Below are 20,776 nucleotides of genomic sequence, written 5' to 3' on the forward strand. Positions count from 1 at the left end.
GTACCCGTACCTTAGGAATGTCGACGGACTAGGTTCAATATAGCCGACGGTAAAAAAGAAAAGCGACATACTCCTTCACCGAGAGCCGACGGCCAAGTGACGCTACCTAGCTCGATTTTCCACCCACAGAAACCGCCTCTGCCGACTTCGCACACATCTATATTCTATATGTCCGACGAAAGCCACTGCGCTGATTTCCTTCCTCAAGTATCCCCCCGCAGCGACAGACGCCGGATATTTTGTTAGATATCTTCGTTATATTCAGCGTTTTTGTCAAAATATTAGCTGCCCTGCCTAGGACGATGTTTGATAGTGTAGTTGTTGGTCGGTGAAGTTTGAGATGGCGCGTATTTTCAGTGAATTTCGTGAATGGCTTATGGCATCGAATTAGCCGGCGGCGCGGGGCCGCCACGGGTAGAGGGGAGGAGGGCGAGCGCCGCGCCGGCGGCCGGTACTCGGTCGGGTACGCTACTCGTTCCCGCTCGCAACTTCACGTTCAGTTAGTCGTGTCTACGGCGTCACACGAAAAGCACGCGCGGCTTTCCTCAGAACCGGCATCCGAATAATGTTTCAGTGTTTGACAAACTCAATCGGAGGTCTCGGAAGAAGTACTGTCTTTAATTTACACTGTACCAATCGCATATTCTCAGTGAGTGTAACGCAGTGTGTACGAAAAAAACTTTGTCGAAGATTCTGAAGAATCTTGTGTAAAATTGTGTAATTTGCCGGTAGCAGCCGGATTGCACAAAAACTTTTTGGTGAGTGTCACTTACATACCTATTTTATGTACTGTGAAAGTGATTATTAGGTCAATAAAATGTATTTTATGCGCCAGAAGTACGTATTAATGGAGGTACAAGTACCTACCGGGGCGTTGTCGATATCAAGCCGAGGCTTGGTTCGGAATTTCTGCGAATTACTGGCGCACAAATTCCTTACAATGTTACGTATTTGGTACCTACTTATTAGTAAGTTAAACTTACTAATATTTCGTTTGAATAAATTTGACTAAAATTGCGAATTTTAGAATTTAATTTTTTTAACTAATGTAAAAGGTAGATATTAAGACTTTTAGTCACCTCCCTAAATAACGAAAAACTAAATAATCAAATTTATATTATAAATATTTTTTTATAAAAAGATTCATATTGGGTGCTGTTAAAGCGCAATATAATTGTTGCATTTATATTGTGAAATTTTGAAGTCGATGAATCGACACATAATATGCATTATTATATAATATTATAGTCTAATAAAATACAATAATATTTATATCATAGAAAATTATACAATATTAACAATTTAAAATCACTATGAACTTGTTTAAATTTTTTCTCTATATGTCGCATTAAAATAAATATAATAAGCCTAACTGTGAAAAATTGGTTCGGAATAATTCTTGACTTCAATTTGAGATGTTTAGACGAACAGCGTAATAGCGCTCTATTTTATGTAGGTTAATTGATGTTTTACCAAAAAATACCTATTCAGTAAGAATTCAGTTTTTCGTAAATATTTAAAATCTATATCTTATAGACGTATATTTTACATTGGAGGAAAATAACTATATTATAACAATAAATGAAATATTACACAATTGCATGTACTACTTATTATGTGGCATTATGAACAATATAGCGGGAAAATGAACGTTCGCCAGTATTGGTAAACAATAAGTTCGCGCCGTTTGAGTTTGTAAACAGCCTCTTTCTAAAGCTTTTACCTGACGCTATCACTTCGTGGTATCGTCAGGTAGGAAATAGAAAAAATGATTTGCTAAATGTTGGTACAGTTATTATTATTAGAATTGCTGGGATGCTCAAGGACATACACCCTTTAAAAACGTTTGTTTCCCCGTCCAGACTTCAGTCTTGTTAATGGCTTTGTTGTGGACACTTGTCAAAAAGTTTAAGTGTTTGTAAATATAAAGGCCAACAACCTAAGTGTTTAGTTTCAATTTCGAATACAACTGAATAGTTTCTTTGAAGTAAATAAAGTGCGTTACTGGTTGATTTAAATTAATTTTACGATTTTAAATACAGAAGTGAAAGTGGACTAATTATTTTGTTTTGTTTTGTTCTAGGCGGTGTGCGTGGACTGATCGCGCGCATCGTACTGTGATAAGAGGGCCCTGTGATATCGACGAGTTCGTCTTAGCTTTAAAACTAGATAGTAATTAGATATACTTTGAAAATGTCGCCACCACTTGACATACTCCAGTTGGACGTTTGGGGGGACTTCGAACCCTTGGATGACATTACCTTTTCATCGACTTCAGAATTCTGGTCACAAGTGGAATACGAAACGGAGAGAATAGACACCGATTCGACGTTTAGCTTGATGCAGGAAAATGAAGTCGATTGGAGGGTAGCAGAGACACCAGAGGAACACAAAGACAATATTGTACATCACGATTGCATGTGGGCTGGCTACTGTATAGACACAGGGCTGCCGAACACCTTTGTCCCGACGGACTTAAGAGTGGCTGCTCCTGGAGAGAGCGTGCTACGCCGGGATCGGGATATGTCACCACCCCGACCAGACACTCCACCGACTTTGGACGGAGATGAGCACCCTCCGTTCCGTCATGTTGTGGATGTCACTAGCACAGCTTTAAGGCTGTTGAGGGATACCAGAGCCGTGGCAGCAGATCATTCGTACACGGCGCGTCAACACTTCGAGTGCCTTGGCGTTCAGACACCATCTGACTCGGGAGAATCAGGTCAGTACAATCATTTAATTTACGAGGACGTTGTCAAAATATTAATCCGTTTAGTTATCTGTGGCGTATCGTGTAATAAATATAACATAATTGAAATTTGACTTTTAAATTAATGTCACATTGAATGTCGAAGTAATATAACGTGCACATCGGTTAATTGGCTAAATATTGTTTTTATTTTCGATAACGTTTTCGATCTTTTTTTGTTTATGTATAGGTACTTAATGTACACCCTAATGTGTTTCGTGAACGTCGAAAGCACATTTGCAAATCTCGAAATTTTCAAGTTAGAAACATTTTCCTAAAAAGTTGCGAAGTGGATTAGTCTTTCGGGTATTTTAATTAGAACTTGAAGAAATGTACAAGATGGGCTCGGGACGTAGGACGCAGGCGTCGCGGTAGCGCGGGAAACTGCGTATCGACCGGCACCCCCCGGCTCTGTCTAGACGCACCCGCTTCCGGAACCTTCTACTTCGACCTTGAACGTCCCAACCTTCCCTAATATCCCTGAAGTAATACCAGATACCGACTAAACGTTCTAAAGGATGGAAGGTCGCTGGTGCGTCGACCGAATCCTGACATTGAATCCTCCCGAACTCCAGGGTTAACAGCCGAACCGTCGCGACGCTCATTAAATATATGTTCCCCAAAGTTCATGCGCCATTTTATATTTCGTATTTGATTAGGAATTAGAAATCAAACTGTTCAATTAAGCATTGTTCGCTCCGCTTCATTCTTCGATGAAAGTTTTGATCTCAAACTGAAAACTAGTGCAGCGCAGTCGATGCTCAAGCTGGTTTCTCTCCAATTAATTACAATCAAATCAGATTTGCACGGCATCTTATTTCAATGAATAATTGATATGTCTGCTTAGGTAACACAACGTTTTACAAGTCAATCCAAGGACGGGATACAGCGGAATCAATAGACGAATGTCGAATCAATGTCGTATAAATATTTCATTTTAAACACAAGTACTATACTTTGTTTGTTATCACAGCTAATACCGATATTCGATAAGAGTTTGTAAGGTCGCGATGGGCATGTTTTCATAACGCACTGTTTATGTTGCTTTTTATAATGCGTAGGCAAGGTTAATAATATAGTTCGCTGTGAGCCTGGATTGTCTAGTCCGTTAGTCCCATAAGAATGCAACGGCATGAAATGGAATCTCATTGAAGTGGAGCTTGCTGCTCGTTCGACCGGTTTCAACTGAGTACCTAAAGCACGACAATTTGATATACATTACCGTCTATCTATGTTTTAACATTTTTATTTATTGTTAAGGAACTAACTCGCATAAACGCGGGAAGTTTTATGACGCATGCTCAGTTTTATCGCACCATGCACCACGCGAAACGAGTACGGTCAGAGCTGTCACATTTTCGCGCCAATTTACTGTGTAACGTAACTATGTCATTGTAATATATTTTTACGGTTGTACTATGCCTTCGTGTAGCAACGTTTTGTATAATAAATCATGTTTACTATCAAACACAGTCTAGCGCTTCGGACTTGTAATAACAATTTTATGTATTTTTTATTGGAATCTGTGGAACGTTGTGATTTCGAAATTTCCCGCCTCGGTCTATTATAGGTTAACCTAATAAACTACTTTGATAAGCGGCGCGCTAGGTGCTTTTGACCTGCGTATTATCTTGACAGATTGCTCTAGCAAATATTGTTTATTGCATTTGAATTCTCGTGTCTTATGTAGGGTAACTTGGCGATGGTTGCTCGGTTTCTTTGCAGATCCGGTTTTGTTTGTCGAAAAAATCGTATCAGTCTGACCGGTGCGCATTCCAGTCTCGCTGATATTGGTTTAAGGCGCGAAATGTTAGCACTTTTAATTTTGATTAGAGCGAGCGCAGATAAATACGAACGACTGGTATTCGGACGGGACGATCTCCATAGCAACAGTATTTATTCGTTTCCGCAATAAACCGGTACATCGTTAAATCGGTTCTGGTTTTTTATATAAAACCTTCAAAGTTATTTCGTAAAGTGACCCCAATATAGGTAGGTTTTGCTGGCCAAAGCTAGACTTACAAACCAGTCATATGTAGGTAATATGATCTAGATTCTAGTTTAACTTTTAGTTATTCCTTCTTGACACACATGCCATACATTAACACAACGTTTCGTAATGCCTATAAAATTTGTTAATCACTCGTAAAGGTTACTCGAATGTTATAACTTCTACTAAGTGGGGGATATATGTTATCTAAAAACGTATAAAAGATATTAAAACTTTATAGGTCAAAGAATTTGTTACATAATATTTCATTTCCATAATTCAAAGCATTAAAATCAATTTAATTAAATATCAAAACTTTTATTGCGTTTATTCACCACGCCGTATATTACTCGGAGATGTTGCGACCTTGTAGCTTATCGGAAATATTTTAAAACAATTGCGCTAAAAGATACGATTTATATGATTTGCAGAATGTCGAATACTGGGTCAGTAGGTATGTAAGATAGTACACGAACATAAACCGTGTTCGGATTGCAAGAATTCCGAATTTTTATTACCGCTGCCTTGCGTCTATATACAAATACATATATATATATATATGTATTTATATATATATTGTTTCAAATTTCCCTTTTACATTTACAACAAGGTAAAATACTTATAAATTTTGAAGACCTTCAATATAATAGAAATAGATTGAAGTGCCTTATCATAGTACATTTAATACAGAAGTCGATATAGGCGGCCCCCGTGCGGCCTTCGGAACTACAATATCGATAAAAAATAAATACGTGTCACAGTAACATAAATTTGTATTGTCTTATCACGAAAAAGTCTTAACCGAATAGGTGTGATAACACCACGGCAACAAGATAATTTAGTCACCTTGATCTCGGTGTTTTAATTATTTAAATAATCAAATAATTACAGAAATTTAATTCGACCTATCATAGTACATATTATATTCCTACAACATTTCTAATGTTGTTAGTAGTATTGTTAGTGTTTACTTATAGATAAATGTTAGTCGCCTGTGGATATGGTTCCCTCTTGCGTAAAAGATTTCTCCCTTTCCAAATGCCTCTGTTTTCCACTAGTCAGCCAGTCCTGCTATTTCTATTAAGTCATCAGCCAACCGTCTTTTACACTTTTACAATAGACATCAGATATTATAAATGTGGTTTTAGAATTCATTAATACAATGTCGTAAGTTAAATTCAATAGGCATACGCAATGTTAATCAGGTATTAATTAAATACATTAGTATTTTTCCTAAACATCGAATTTGCGTAATAATTTATGGGCTTTGTACCAATCATACTGAATATTTTAAAGCCGTGACGGCCGTGTCCTTGATACGAAACGTTAAAACTCCAGACATCGGTAAAGAAAATGCGCTTGTTCACACGGTGATAAGGCTGTTGAATATATTGACACCAGTTTATAAATCGACGGGTGTGGCGGTTAGATACAGAAAATTAGTGACGCAACGCAACCGGTTTCCCAAACAACTCCGGAAACCCCTCATTGGTGCGGTCTCAGTGGTACTCTTGACCTCGTTGACATTTAGATAGGTCACTACTGTGTTTTGTATTCTAATTAATTGCATCCACATCCTAATTATACGACGATATCCCAGTAATTAAGAGCAGTTATTGATAGCTTTAAATCGGCTTAGAAACTTTGATATAATAGCTACAGATTGTGCGAAACGAATTTTCCGCTGGGCGTTATATGGGCATAACCAAAAATCTTTGCCCGCGCGTGTACGTCCATGAACTTCCGCACAACTCGCCAAGGCCGAACGCCCGATCGATCCGCCATAACGCTGCCATAAATTACAACTGTCAAATTTAGAAGGTATCCAGCTAAAAGTACTCACTACGGCCGATATGACCGACTTCTGTCGGTTGTGTAATGTTCTAAAAATATAGGCCGGCATTTAAACGTCAAATAATCAAATATATGAGATACATGACAAGTTATGAGAACGCCCCACTCGTGTTTAGTATAAAGTAAATTTAAGTAAAGCTGTTTTTATAACGTTTAATTAAGGTAAGCTGTTTCCGGTTGACGGTTGAGCAATAAGAAAGTGTACTATTAAAAATTATAAGCAACTTATAATAGGAACGAGTACGCTATCGAAGCTAATTAGCATTTCTATACAACCTAAGACGAATTCTACAGGCTGTTACAAAAAGATTAAGTTTTAATAATTCTGTCTATTTCATTTGCTAATATATCAGTAAAACTTTTTATTCATATATACTGCAACAAAAAATCGTGTTCGATGTTTCCGATACCGCTAAGTCATCAAAGTCGTTCGCAGTGGACGTCCATTAAGGATTAAGCATCTCGGGCAATGATTGCTTTTTATGAGAATGAATGGATGGAGGCGGCTGTATCAAACAACCTGTATAGGATAGCGTGAGCCGCGAGCGCGTCATGATAATTTTTAATTATCACGCTCAAATGCCAGTGAACTTGGCCTCGGATTGTAGTCAGCGGAGCATGAGGCCCCAGACATAGCAGGTCACACCTGACGACATCGTTTTAACTTCATTCCTATTCAAACTTAATACATTTGATCCTCCAACACTATTCCATTATACGATAATCCCTCTAAACGATAGAATTATTGTAATTCGTAAAACTGTTGATTCCACGAAATCTCACAAGTGTCTTAAACGTTAATTAAAAACAGACAATCCGAGTACGCAGACAATTACTGAAGTCTAAAACACCCTTTCACCAAAGCTTTCAAAACGGTCTCCCCTTAAATGTAGGTGAATTTAAGTGTTATGGTTTTAAGCTCGAAATTATTTTAATAACGAATCAACGATCCTTCATAAGACCGCAAATTTTCGACAAGCTTTCCTTATAATTGGGATAACATTGTTGAAACACTTTGTGAACCGCGCCATGAATAAGGAAGCAGTGCCGGTGAAGCGGCCATATTGACTAAACCCGTTATTACACGTATAGTTTCGAACCGCGAATTCAATACGTCTAGACTTTAAGATTAACTGTGCAAGTCTGAGTCATTGTGTTCTCACGTTAAGTCCTAGTGCCTAGAAATTATGACTAATCTAAGTGGGAGATAGTATGACACAGGTCGGCAGATATGTAAATTTGCTAACAATTCAAAGAGGTACCTACTCTAGATTAACTGGCACTTCTAAATATCCGTGTATGTCTCTAATACTGTCGATAGGTATAATAGATATTCACTCAAGCGGAGAACACCAGTCTACTGGCCACAATAAAGCCGTATCGTTTACACGCCGGCCTGTAACAATACTCTCGGCGACCGTTAATCGCAATGGCGCCAGGGGAAAAGAGAAAATCATCACGTGAAAACCGAGCCTCTCACAATGGATCCTTCACGCCTACGTTTAGACGTCACGCGAGCTCTATTTGACGACAGGCGCCTGAAGGATAAAATTAGACCGATGAGCTGCTGCGATAAGCGGCTACGTAACTATGCGGAAATCGATGTTCGCGTTGGTGTGTAAATTTATCGTCTGATTATGCGATTTTTATACATGCGTAGTTTGCAAATTACAGCGATGTCCCTGAAACTAGCTCCGTTCCGTAATGGAACAGCTGCCCACGTATCTATTTCGGTATCACGGGAAGAAATCGAAAGTTTATTATATTAGGTAGTGGGATAGACGTTGCGTCAAACCTTTGAACCGTCCTGACATAATTAGTTGGTGTAACCGGATAGTGTCTTACGGTGACTTCTGCGAAAAAGGCGGCCGTAGATTTAGTAGTCTACTATGTCTTTAAATACCGCGTTCATTCATTTAAATTCCATTGTAATCTAATTGCTGCTTTCGACGATATTTCCGTCAAATTGCAATCATTGCAGAAATGATCGGAATTCAGACCAAGTTTCCGCTCGACTCGAATTACATAGTTGAGACATTCTAGGCGGTAGTACCCTCGGTTTTATCGTACCGTACTTAATCCTGTTCATTTGGGAGGACTAGCCCTATGGCTTCTCTTCTAGAAAAGACAGGTACATTAAATATATTGGAGACGCCCGTGTTGAGGCTGTCACTTTTGAAGCCAACAACCCCGTACGTCTCCAACATGATTTTAATTTAAAATCGGAAAGTGTCGCTAAAAATGTGTAGATAAAAAGCTAGTCGGAGCGTCATGATTTAATTTGCGCGGTGTATGATCGGGAAAATTGCGACGCGCCGGAAAGCGTGCCCACCGGTTGATAACCAAGCGTCCATTGAGTGCGGCCGCTGCGGTAGAAATCGCGCATGCGCTCTCGTTTTGGCGCGAATATCCATGACGTCAGGCGTCTGGATCGATGTCGACAGACGCTGCGGTAGTACGGCGGGGTCGACGTCCTCCCCCCTTCCCACACCTATACAGTATGCCCTCCCACCTGACTGCTGCAATCGCATCCCGGCACGACCACATCTAGACCGACACGCATACCTATAGTGATGCTACGACAATCGCCCGCCTTTTATGGTGATGCGAACGTAGCGAACGGTCTATGAATGAAAGTATGCAAGGAATCGTCCTCCTATACGGGTTTTTACAATAAAATGGCAAGGCTGTTCTATAATTAATGTTGCAACTTTTTATTCTTTAACCTGTCCACCTTGAAAGGAACTCGGTATTAACGGATGCTTTCTTTTGTTACAGAGGAAGAAATCGACGTTGTATCGCTCGGTACAACCAGTAACCAACCGTTGGCTTCGACATCTCGCGCCGACTACAGTGGAGGTTCGTCTTCTTCAGAACGGTATATACAAGCTCCCGTAGAAGTTAACGTGACTCCGAGGCCGGTGGCTAGAAAGCGCTTAGTACCACCCACAGGCGTCACATCTGCCGTGCCTCGGCGGCGGAGAGGCCCCGGCAGACGTGGCCGCTCCAATACTGACACAGACTCTGAAGCCGAGTCTCCTGAAATTGAACGTCGTTCTATCCACAACGATATGGAACGCTTACGGCGCATAGGTCTCAAAAATCTCTTTGATGAACTCAAAAAGCAAATACCAGCCACAAAAGATAAGGAGCGTGCACCGAAAGTCGTAATATTGCGTGAAGCGGCCGCCTTGTGTCGTAAACTTCGCGAGGATGAACTAGAGCGCGATTATCTTAAAAAGCAGCAAAACAAGCTGATTACTAAACTGAAGAAACTTCGTACTATGCTCTCGGCACGCTATCGTCCCTATTGAGTAGTTTAGCTGAGTTGTTGGAAATTCAACAATGTGACGCAGAGGGCCGCGGTCTTCCGAGTGACGCGTACGGACGAGCGAATGAAAATTCGGCTCGTCCAAATTTTGTACAATTTTGTAACATACGAAGATTGATTAAACCTTATTATGTGTTATAGATTCCAGAATCTACTGGAACACGAAACGTTTGTTAAATATTGTATTTAGTCAACTTTTACGGCTTACTCTGCTTCTGTGGATAGCGTGGTGATGCTGAAGGATAAAGATTGTTTGCTCAAACGATGTACATAGCAGTGCCAAAGTGAGCCATAAAACCGTTGTTAATAAATCCTAAGTCTTCATTGAAATAAACTTAATAGTGACAGACTGCTTCGTAAACTTAGTAGACTGGTATTTACCTCTGAAATGATTTTGATTCATAAATAATAGATTAGTCGATGACATACAATTTATCTCAGATCAACAGGAATTTTGAAAAATGAATCGAAAGGAAACTTTTAGTTAAACCGGGCATTGCAGACTGTTATAATGCTGTACATACACGGTTGTAACTAGATGAGATAGGCTGGCAAGAGGAAGGTGTCGATGACTTTGATGGTAAAGTCGCTGGCCATTATATATGTTTTCGGGCCGATTCGTAGGAGTTTTATTTTCCCAATAGCTCGCTTAACGGCGAGTACAGGGTAGTATGTCATTATGGTTTAACTTGATATTATTGTAAGTTTAAACTACCTAGATTAGTTCGCTTATTTTTTTAGTGTTTTTGTTATTCTGTAAATGTTAACAATTTTACGTGATTTTATGTATTTAGTCACGCAATTAACCTCTATATTTGAACCAGCGATTTATCAATAATTGACCGTTTTCATTTATTTTAACTATTCAGAATATTAGAATATCTACATTCAGTACTGCGCTATTATCAATATATATATATACATGAAATTTTGTATTTGATTCGTGTTACAAAATATTATTTTTTATAAAGTTTTCTTGATGACAATTTTTAAATTTGATTTACTGACGATATTTGGACCGGTGTAGTTTATACGTAGTAATATATTCTTTCATTGCATTTTCATCTGTATGTGTATAACGTATATTCGGAAATAAGTTTATGTTAATATACTTCTTGATATTTTTTTACGCCTTATGTATTCCAGTGATTATAAATACTAAAGTATAATCTCAGTGACTGCTGTCCGAAACAAAATAGACTGTGTTTTTTGATAATAACATCAAAACCTACGTTTGCAGGTCACCCGAATCGGGTTTTAACATTAAATACCCACGAAATAGTTCCTCATAGTACCTACTGATAGAAAATTTTGCATTTTCTTTTATTATAATATATTTTTATTCAGTAAGTTAGTAGTATACTTGCGATGTTAAGACTAAATCAACAAAGCCTGGTCGGAAATGGAATCGTTGGCTCTGGAATCGATATTAAGTAACTGTTTTGGGCCAGGCTTCACAAAATGATGTTTTATCAAGCACATGTCAGCAGATATGTAAAGTTGAAGGCTTTAATTGTGTGCGGAATGTGCCTTGCTATGTACATAACATATTATATAATATTAGGTTTATACTCGAATTAGTTGCAAGAAATATTTTTTGTGAGAAATATTATCGTAGAGATAGCGTTGTTCTGTAAGTAAGTACACCAAGAAGTTTAATAGTGATCGTGTTAAAGATTAACAGTTTATCTTCCAGTAGTCTTAAATGTAAATAATAGAGATTAGAACGTAGGAGTATTTCATCTTTTTTTACGAACGAGTATTTTTTTTTAATTGTTTTTTTCATAACTGGAGAGTTACGAATTCTCGAATGTTGTACCTGCATTTAATTTTGTTAATCTTGACATAAATAATAAATATTGTGAAAGGTTTAGTTATGTGAAAGTAACATTGGTTTTAAGGTGATAACACTTTTAATAATTTTCACGTAAGGAAAAGTCAGTAGGTAATGTTTTATTTTTAAGGAATACCAGCTTTATAATCGGTAGTGACAAGACAGAACGAACGAAACAGCGTTAACAAGGCACATTTCCACCACTGCCAAACGAAATAGAGAAATAAAAACAGTTTGTATATGTTAAATTTAAGATTGATTAAGTCATGTTATAGTTTAATTTTTATTACATTTTTTCTTATAAAGTATCCTTACGTAAGAAAGACCTAACCGTCGCCTGGCTTTAGGGACCAATCGAAGGGTGTATGTTTTTAATTGTGTCGATTGGTGTATTTGTACAGTTTGACGGGTGGCTCGACTGGCCAAAGGTATGTCGGGGCGCAGGCGACGGTTATTCGCCGCCGCTACAGAGAATGCAAGGCGCAATACGAATTCCGCCTAATATAAACGTTGCACTTTGCAATCTTTGAAGCGGCGTCCTAGTTATCTATGACTTGAGTGTACTTACCACGTCCTGACTTTTGGATACTATTATTATGAGGAGAAAAGTTTTTTTTTGGTTTTTGTTCCTTAATTATTTGTATCAAAAACATTAAGATAATCATTAAATATGATAATAAAATTTGGTTGAATGAAAGCAGAGCGCGGAAGCAGTTGGCTATTGATTGTGATTTTATATGTTTTTGGTGTAGTTTGGATAAGGCTAAATTAGAGTTTAGAAACTGTGATTTTATGTACCTGTGTGGTACAATGGGAGATGTTTCCTACACTCTGCTTTTGCTCGCCTAAAAAAAATATGCTGCATTTTTATTTTTTCCAACCATCTTCACTATAATATAAATATACTCTAGTACCTAGTAGTTAAGATAAAATTACACATTTTTTGACATATTTAAACTATTAAGTCTATCGACTTCACAGTCACCACTTAAGTCTAGAAATTGCATACAAAAGCTTTTGTATGCAATGCGTTTTTCATATTATTATTGTTTTCTTTATTCAATATATCTTATATTTATACAGTAGTTTAAGAAATATAAACTATACTGGCTTCTCTAAGTTATTCTAGTATTATCATAGACATAATAAGAGAGAGATATATGTACCTACTTTAAACAACGAATTATTAAAAACCAGTATTATTAACAGACTTAATACATTAAATTCTATTAATTTTGTTAGTTTATATTTTTATGTTAAATAACATGGTCAAAATTAGTAAAATACGAGTTCATATTTCCCTACAAATATAAATAGTCAAATAACTATCATACTAGGAATGACATACAAAGATATCGTGAAGAACGCAAGATATGTATAACAGTATTTGAAAATGTCACGCAAACCCTACAGTTTAAATATTCCTGCCAAACATGACCTATATATTTAATGAAGTAAAAAAATAACAATTAATGCTGAACGTAGATAAAAGAGTACAAAACACAGAGCAGATAGTAACCAAAATCAAGTAATACAACAACAAATGTATGTGGACTGGACACATCGTTGGGGGTGCGAGATACTAAGCTGGTAGAGATCGACAATAGTTAAACCTGGAGGGAATTTATATATATTATCTAAGCCCAATATAAATACTAATCCGAATAGAGGCTTACTGTTTTCTTATTGACATGTTCTTATTAACATCGGCCGTTGTTGATACCGGTGTGCTGATCACATAGTTACGTCAAGTGAGTACAAAAATTTTCCATTTATTTCTAGGGTATGATTTTTAAAGTCGAGAGCTAACGCTCAGTATGGCTCAAGTGTGACAGAAATGTATTGGATTTTGACAGACGTGAGACAGTTCGTGCTTCTTAGTCAGCCTTGACTCTGACTCAGAAGTCGGAATAAGACTCTTAAGTCTTAACTCTAGTCTATAGATCACAGCAAGATTATAAAGGTCGCAGCAAGAAATGTGTTTTACGGTTGTATCAACGCATAAACCAATATTCCTACAATGCGTTATGATATAATTATTAAAGTTATGTATAGTTCTGATGATCGTGTTTATTGCTTTAATACAATAACAATTTAATAAAGTTTGAAATCAATCACAAAAAATACGAGAGAGACTTTCAGAGACTAAGTAATTTTAAAAATATTTTACTAATTATCTAACTTAATATGATTAAATTCACAATCTTCACTTCCTATCTTTCGCAAGCACAAGTTAATAAAATAATTAAGTCTTTAATTTCTGCGTCTAACGAAACGTATTGGTCATCGTTACGTTAAAATAGGTATGAAAATAGAAGTGAAGTTAGTTGCGAGACGGCTAACGTAAGCCTAATTGCGCGCGATGGCTTTTCGAACTGTTATTTCGTGTAAAATACCAATGGTGGTGATTTTAGGTGCTACTGGAACTGGTAAAACTAAGTTAAGCCTAGAGTTAGCCCAGAGATTTGGAACCGAAATCATCAGTGCCGATTCAATGCAAGTAAGTAACTCCTAACCTCTAAGTTTGTTTACATTTTTCTAACAGATATTTCTTCTTGTTAGATTCTAATTGGTTCTCGAAAACTGTGTTTACATAAAGTAACATAAATATAGCTGAAATATAAGAAATAATAAATATTTCAGGATCAATAAATGTCCAAAACCTTCATATTTTGTCATTAGCCATTCAAGGAATACAACAAAGCTGTTTAGAAACTGATAGATTATCTAAATGATATAAGAACTAGTTCATATATTTTTTTGATTTAATTATAACAAAATTTCTCAGAACATTTTATTATGCAAAAGCTATTGATGTTTACATATCCTTCACAGCAGTTTCCAATATCAAAAGTAGATTATATATTTCCTTTTGTTTACTATAAAACAGTCATATAAAGGCATATTTCATATTATATCCTTAGTTACATGTTATATGTATAGCTATATATGTTATATAATGTTTATTTGGCCCAAATTCAGTGTTCACCAATATGATGAATGTAGCTTTTGCTAATATATTAAAATTTCCAAGGAGAGAGCTCTGCCTCCTATTATTATTTGTAAGCCTTTGTATTAGTATGAGTATTAGGATGTATTAGGAAGTATTAGGATGAGTAGACACCTTAGGATAAGTAGACACCTTAGTTTTATACCACTGTCGAGTGTTATTCATAAGTAATCATTACACAAGAAATCTGCAGATTTACATATCTCAGCATCTTTCAATTATTTACAAGATTGTTTTGTTGATTAATTTACCTATGTTTTATTAACATCATAATCATACTGTATTCACATGTTGTTGCCATTGTATATTAACAAAAAAATCTCATAGAGAAATAGCGATAAGGCCACACCTGTTATTTCAGTACAATTAATTTATTAGGTTAAAAAGTATTGTTTTATAACATTTTAATAAGCTTTTAAATTTATTTTCTAGAGATGTAGTAACTCAATAGCCACAAGTTACAGTCAGTCATACAAAAACCTAATGTTCACAAAACCATTAGTAAATTTAATTTGGATTGTAATTCTAGAGTATAGGTAGATATTCATATAATTAATTGTGCAGTGTTTCAGAACTCTTATACACAGAAGCCATTTTAAAACATTTTCAGTCCATACTAAACTCCTCATTTACTCCTCCTATACTTAACAATTAAAAAAAAAAACAATTTTTACTTAACAATTCTTTTTAACAAAAAAAGACAGTTTGTCTATATTTTTATCTCTGCTACCTACTTTAAACATTTTGTTGTACAAATGTAAATTTAAAAAAAAGTAAATTTTTTACTATTATATAATTCCTTGATATCTCAATCCGAAGTAAGTATATTAAATATAGATTATATTGTTTAAATTGAACAAATTTACTGTGGCTATTCCTTTTTTTTTAAATATAAAGTAATCCTTTGCATTACTTTGTAAGGGAGTACTCATAATGTCGTTTATAAATTGGCGGTAAAGGTGACAGTTCCGCCATCTTTGTTGGTATAGTCTTATGTGGTAATTAAAACTCAGTTTTATGACTCTGCATCACCCTTGCAGACCTATTCACGTCAATTAGTTTTAAATAATTTTGGATCCTTTATTTTTCTTAATTATTGCCTGGTTTTATTTTATAGTCAGACTGGCGTTCGCAGGTAAGATACAGGCGGTAAGCCAAGCCTCTTAGGTCACCTAATATATGCCGAATTGCTGTTATTATCGCGGCTGGATTTTAATCTTTAAATATATTTAAGAAGGAAACTTATTCTGTTATTGATAACGTAGCATTCAATTTTTTTTTAAATTGATGTAATAGAAAAAATACAAATATTTCCACATTTATATTAGATAGATTATATATTATTAGATAAATAGAAACCGAATTTTTGTAATATGACGATTGAAAGTTAAGTTATTAATTAAAATTAAATTAAGAAAGTAAGAAAAAAAAAATTCTCTGGCAGAATGACCAGCGCTGTGGAACACGTCTGCTCCACAGCATAACGCTGAGCCAGGGCCAGTTACAATCACAACACACACACATTACACAATTAATTTTTTGATTAATATTGTTTTGTGTGTTTCGTTGGTAATAAATGTCAGGTTGGTAACTTTAGACCCTCGGATTTTTTTTACTATTATTGTGGATATAACTGAGCAGTATAACACTGTTTGCTGCGTTTATCAAATGCTACAACTATTTAATACGCACTGGACACAATTATCGAAAGGCCCGATTTAACCTACTGTAAAAAACGGAGGTGAAAAAAAAAGAAATCGCAACCTAAGAATCAAAATGGCGCGAATAAGGACCGCAGTTTTAACTAATGCTTCGCTGTTACTTATCTTATAAGACGGCGTTTTAAGTAGGGCTTGCAATATTTTTTAAGCTGCGTCGACGATAATCCAGCTTAATTTATGCGTGTACTGATTATTTTTTAAATTGAATTCCGGAACTAAATGAATGTAATTAAAGGATTATACATTTTATGGCGCAGTATTTTCTTTCTATGAAACTTTCTTTTTTCAATGAAAAAACTGTATCCAGTTAGATACAGTTTTTTAAATTGTAAATTCTGGATTTTTTTTATTTGAACGAGCAGAAAGCTTAATGTGAAGTGAAACCGCCATACACTCACATTGCCAGAGGGCACGCAAGTGCGTTGCCGGTTTTTTAAAGAATTGGTAAGCTCTTTTCTTGAAGGACTCTAAGTCGAATTGATTCGGAAATAGATTTATATATGTATGTCGAGAGTAATATTATATGTTGTATATAGTTTTTTTAATAATATAGTTTTTTTTTATATTCATTTAGCTACACTGATGAACTTTTAGGTTGGTCTGAGAAAAGCTACCCAAAAAAACTCAGCCGGGAGTGCGTAACTTTGAGCTATTCTGTAGTACCATCATTATAGATCTGGCGATGCGTCACTTTTGGGGCGTATTTGTTAGTGCTTTGGGGCGGATAGTTAATTGGTCTAGTAATTAAATGCTATTATCTAAATTACTATTGAATCATGTAACTTATATGCAAAAAATAATTTTGTATTATTTTATTTATTTATTAACATTTCGTTGCATGTACAGAAATATAATACAATTGACATAATTAAATCAAAAGGAGGACAACTGGTGGCCTTACCGCTTTCGAGCGATCTCTTCCAAGCAACCACTGTGAGAAAAATAATTAAATTAGATAAGGTAAGCGTAAGAAGTGCAAAAATACTTAAGACATATAGTTATTTAGACAAAACTAATGGAACCAAACAAAGCAATTAAAACTTATGTAAACAGTGAACAGGACAATAAAAAAATAATATTACTAGAGTTATGTAACCTAACTTTAGTTAAGTTACATATAAATGTTTTAAATAATAATTAGAAGTGTCAAACAATCATCGCACACTAGAAGCCAATATTGAGTCCTTTAGTTTTTACCACACTTTTAAATTGTATTTTAACATTCTCGTTTCCGATGATGTCCAATAACATAAGTGTCATTTTGTGATTCATGAGTTCAGATTTGTGAACCCTTAGATAAGCCAAGGTAGTTTTTGTTAGCGTCGCATTCCCACTACCCCTAATTTTATGTTAGTTATAAGCTCATATTTTAAACCATTAAAGTCAGTTGTTACCCAAACAAAGAGTTGTATTTAAACATCTCCGTAGAAAAACCGCCACCAAACTTAACTCTAGTCATAAGATTTACTTTCTGCTCCTGCCGTAATTTCTACGAATCTCAGTTAAAGAAGGTAGAAGTGGAAGTAGAAGGGGAAGACGGCCCTGTTTCTGCTAATGGTAAATGAGGTCAGGGTTCGATTTCCCTTGAAATATATATTGCTGCGGACGAAAATCTAAGGAATGCTAAAATCAGCAACAAAAACAAAGTTCTATTTAACGGTGAAAATAACAAAAACTATTATACAAAACAGAGCAGTGATGGCAAAGTAGCTTCAGCGTGGAAGTCTCATCCCTGAGGTCGTAGGTTCCATCCCCGGCTGTGCACCAATGGTATTTATTTCTATGTGCGCATTTAACATTCGCTCGAACGGTGAAGGAAAACATCATGAGGAAACCGACATGTCTTAGACTTGCCTATTATATTTAAAAATGATCATGAAACAGATTCAGAAATCTGAGGCCCAGACCTAAAGAGCTTGTAGCTTCACTGATTTATTTTATTTTATTATACAAAACAGCTTCTTCTATACGAGTTTATCAAGATAGATTTGTATTATTTATAATAGTTTTAACATCGATTTTCTGTCTGACTTTCAATCAAAAATGTAAACAATTTTATAATTGCATGGGAATTTTGCGCAGTGTCCGAGTTTGTCTGCTCAAAATTATGTAACGAAGCGTTGTTAGCCTTCAATGCGGTCGCTGCCGTTATAGTACACCGAGCGTTAAGAGATAAAACTATATTTATTTATATATTATTTTTATATCAAATATTCTGAACTAAGGTAACATACTTAATATTACCGAATTACATAGTAGGACTACCTACTGTAGCCCTTAGCCCTTATGGTTTCAGTACAAATTTCTGACCTAAGTAAAATATTCGGCAATCGTTATGTCTATATATATATTTGTTTATATGTCTCACTCCCCAGTACCATCTCCTTCCGCTTGAACGTATTCAACGAAGAGCGATTCGAATCGTCCACCAGTCACTCCGAGCGGCTTGATCTTCTTTATATATATAATTCTACTGTACGTGTGTATGTTACTGAACTCCTCTTGAACGGCTGGACCGATTTGAATGAATGTTTTGTATTATTAAAAAATTCATTCAAATCAAATTCATTCACACAAAAGTGGCGCCCTGGATGGTTTAGATTCACAAATCAGCCCGGCAGATGGCGCTGCAGTCGGTACTTTCATACTTTGATTAATATCCTAATCGCTTCAAATATCATGCAGGGCAACGTGTGTCGGGTCCGCTAGTTTGTTATATATTTATAAATTTGTATAAACGTGTAATAGAAGCCTGAAAATGGTTTTTACAAATTAACAATACTTACGTTAATAGAACAGGTCTCTTTGGAAATTAGAGCAATCAAACTTTTACTGTACATTAAAATTTACAATCAGAGTCCGAGTAAGAACTTCTAATTAGCACCTCTCTGTTAATTTTATTTATAGTTCTAAGTGAGGCTAGTTTTAACATACAATTAATGGATTCCTATGTTGTTAAATGTATAGTAAATATATTTATTGGTTTAATTTACACAAAAAATATTTTAATTACAACACGAGAATGTGAAATCGACTCCCGGTGGGACTGTGTGATACGATCTTCAATTGTTTATATATATATTTTGTTTTATATTTATACGCCACCACGGCAACGCACCCAAAAAATGGGTGCCATGGGCTGCCAGGAATGCCTTTTTGGGCGTCCCCTCGAGATTAAAACATAAGATTAACATAAGACAATTTTACTTACCAATACAGGAACATGTGTCTGAATATATGTGTGCGTGGATGTGTACTGTAACATTGCGTATTTTTCTTTCTATGTGCGCATTTAACATTTGCTCGAACGGTAAAGGAAAACATCGTGAGGATGTCTTAGACCCAAAAAGTCGACGGCGTGTGTCAGGCACTGGAGGCTGATCACCTACTTGTCTATTAGATTTTAAAATGATCATGAAACAGATTCAGAAATCTGAGGCCAATACCTAAAGAGATTGTAGTGCCACTAATTTATTTATATTTTTTAAGAACAGAGGCTAGTTTTGATAAAGCAACTTTTGTAAATATCTGGTTTTCTTCACATATTTGTGTTTTATTGAAATGTATGCATGAAGCTAGATATCAGAAGGACATCGGCTTGAATAAATTCAGACGAGGTCGCGGTAGTAGATAGTAGACGTTTTAGGAATATACTTTTTGTGTTTGCTATAGCATGTGCTGCATAAAATGCAAATAAATTGTCATAAAATTAAATACATTTCTGATGAAATAGTCTCTGCATATTAAATCATGGCATTATTTATAAAAAATATTTAAATTATGTTATTTTATTTATTATGTATGTTATTTACATTTTTATTCCATCTTAAAACTACTAAATTCTAAAATATTCGTTAAACAAACTTCCAAAATACTAATGCGGGACATAAATTAGTGATTTATTTATTTATTTATGCTTTATTACCTTATTCACAAACATACACATAACAAGAATACAAAAAAAAACATGTTACAAAAGTTATAAGGCAACGGGCGGTTGCATTGCGGTTGATTACAGCACCCGCAAAAAAAATATCTTCGTGTCTTGGCCTCTGAACTTAGAAACTACCAGCGCTCTCTGCCCTCTGCTACCTTCCGCCATTTGCTGGCTTTCAGCTGCAGCAGGTCCTCATCCACTGTCGAGCGGTACCAACAAAAAAAGAGTGCGTGTACTTATGTACGCGCGTAAGAAGTTATACTTCTTTGGCATTATTAAAAATAGTTTTTGATTGCATGCAAATAATTAATTATAATTAAATAATCAAAGACTGGAAAAGGAGTCATTAT

At 35.7% G+C, this 20,776-nt stretch overlaps 2 protein-coding genes across 3 annotated transcripts in view; both read left to right on the forward strand.

Moving 5' to 3' along the window:
* The first annotated feature begins 455 nt into the window (after positions 1-455).
* Positions 456-12,615, forward strand: LOC125048720 (myc proto-oncogene protein). Of its 2 annotated transcripts, none has more exons than XM_047647557.1 (3): positions 456-758; positions 2,084-2,722; positions 9,372-12,615. In XM_047647557.1, the coding sequence occupies exons 2-3, from the start codon at positions 2,194-2,196 to the stop codon at positions 9,905-9,907; spliced, it is 1,065 nt and encodes a 354-aa protein (XP_047503513.1). In that variant the 5' UTR covers positions 456-758; positions 2,084-2,193; the 3' UTR covers positions 9,908-12,615. The 2 variants fall into 2 exon arrangements, with proteins under 2 accessions (XP_047503513.1, XP_047503514.1); XM_047647558.1 differs by lacking the exon at positions 456-758 and adding an exon at positions 1,622-1,996.
* Positions 12,616-14,071: 1,456 nt separating this feature from the next.
* LOC125048576 (tRNA dimethylallyltransferase) overlaps positions 14,072-20,776 on the forward strand; it is a 185,126-nt gene continuing 178,421 nt past the window's right edge. The window contains exon 1 of the mRNA XM_047647315.1: positions 14,072-14,258. Coding sequence (XP_047503271.1) covers positions 14,121-14,258 — 138 coding nt within the window. The 5' untranslated portion in view covers positions 14,072-14,120. The remainder of the gene's footprint in view (positions 14,259-20,776) is intronic.

The sequence above is a fragment of the Pieris napi genome, chromosome 4 (genome assembly GCF_905475465.1).
Source record: "Pieris napi chromosome 4, ilPieNapi1.2, whole genome shotgun sequence".
NCBI classification, from domain to species: domain Eukaryota; kingdom Metazoa; phylum Arthropoda; class Insecta; order Lepidoptera; family Pieridae; genus Pieris; species Pieris napi.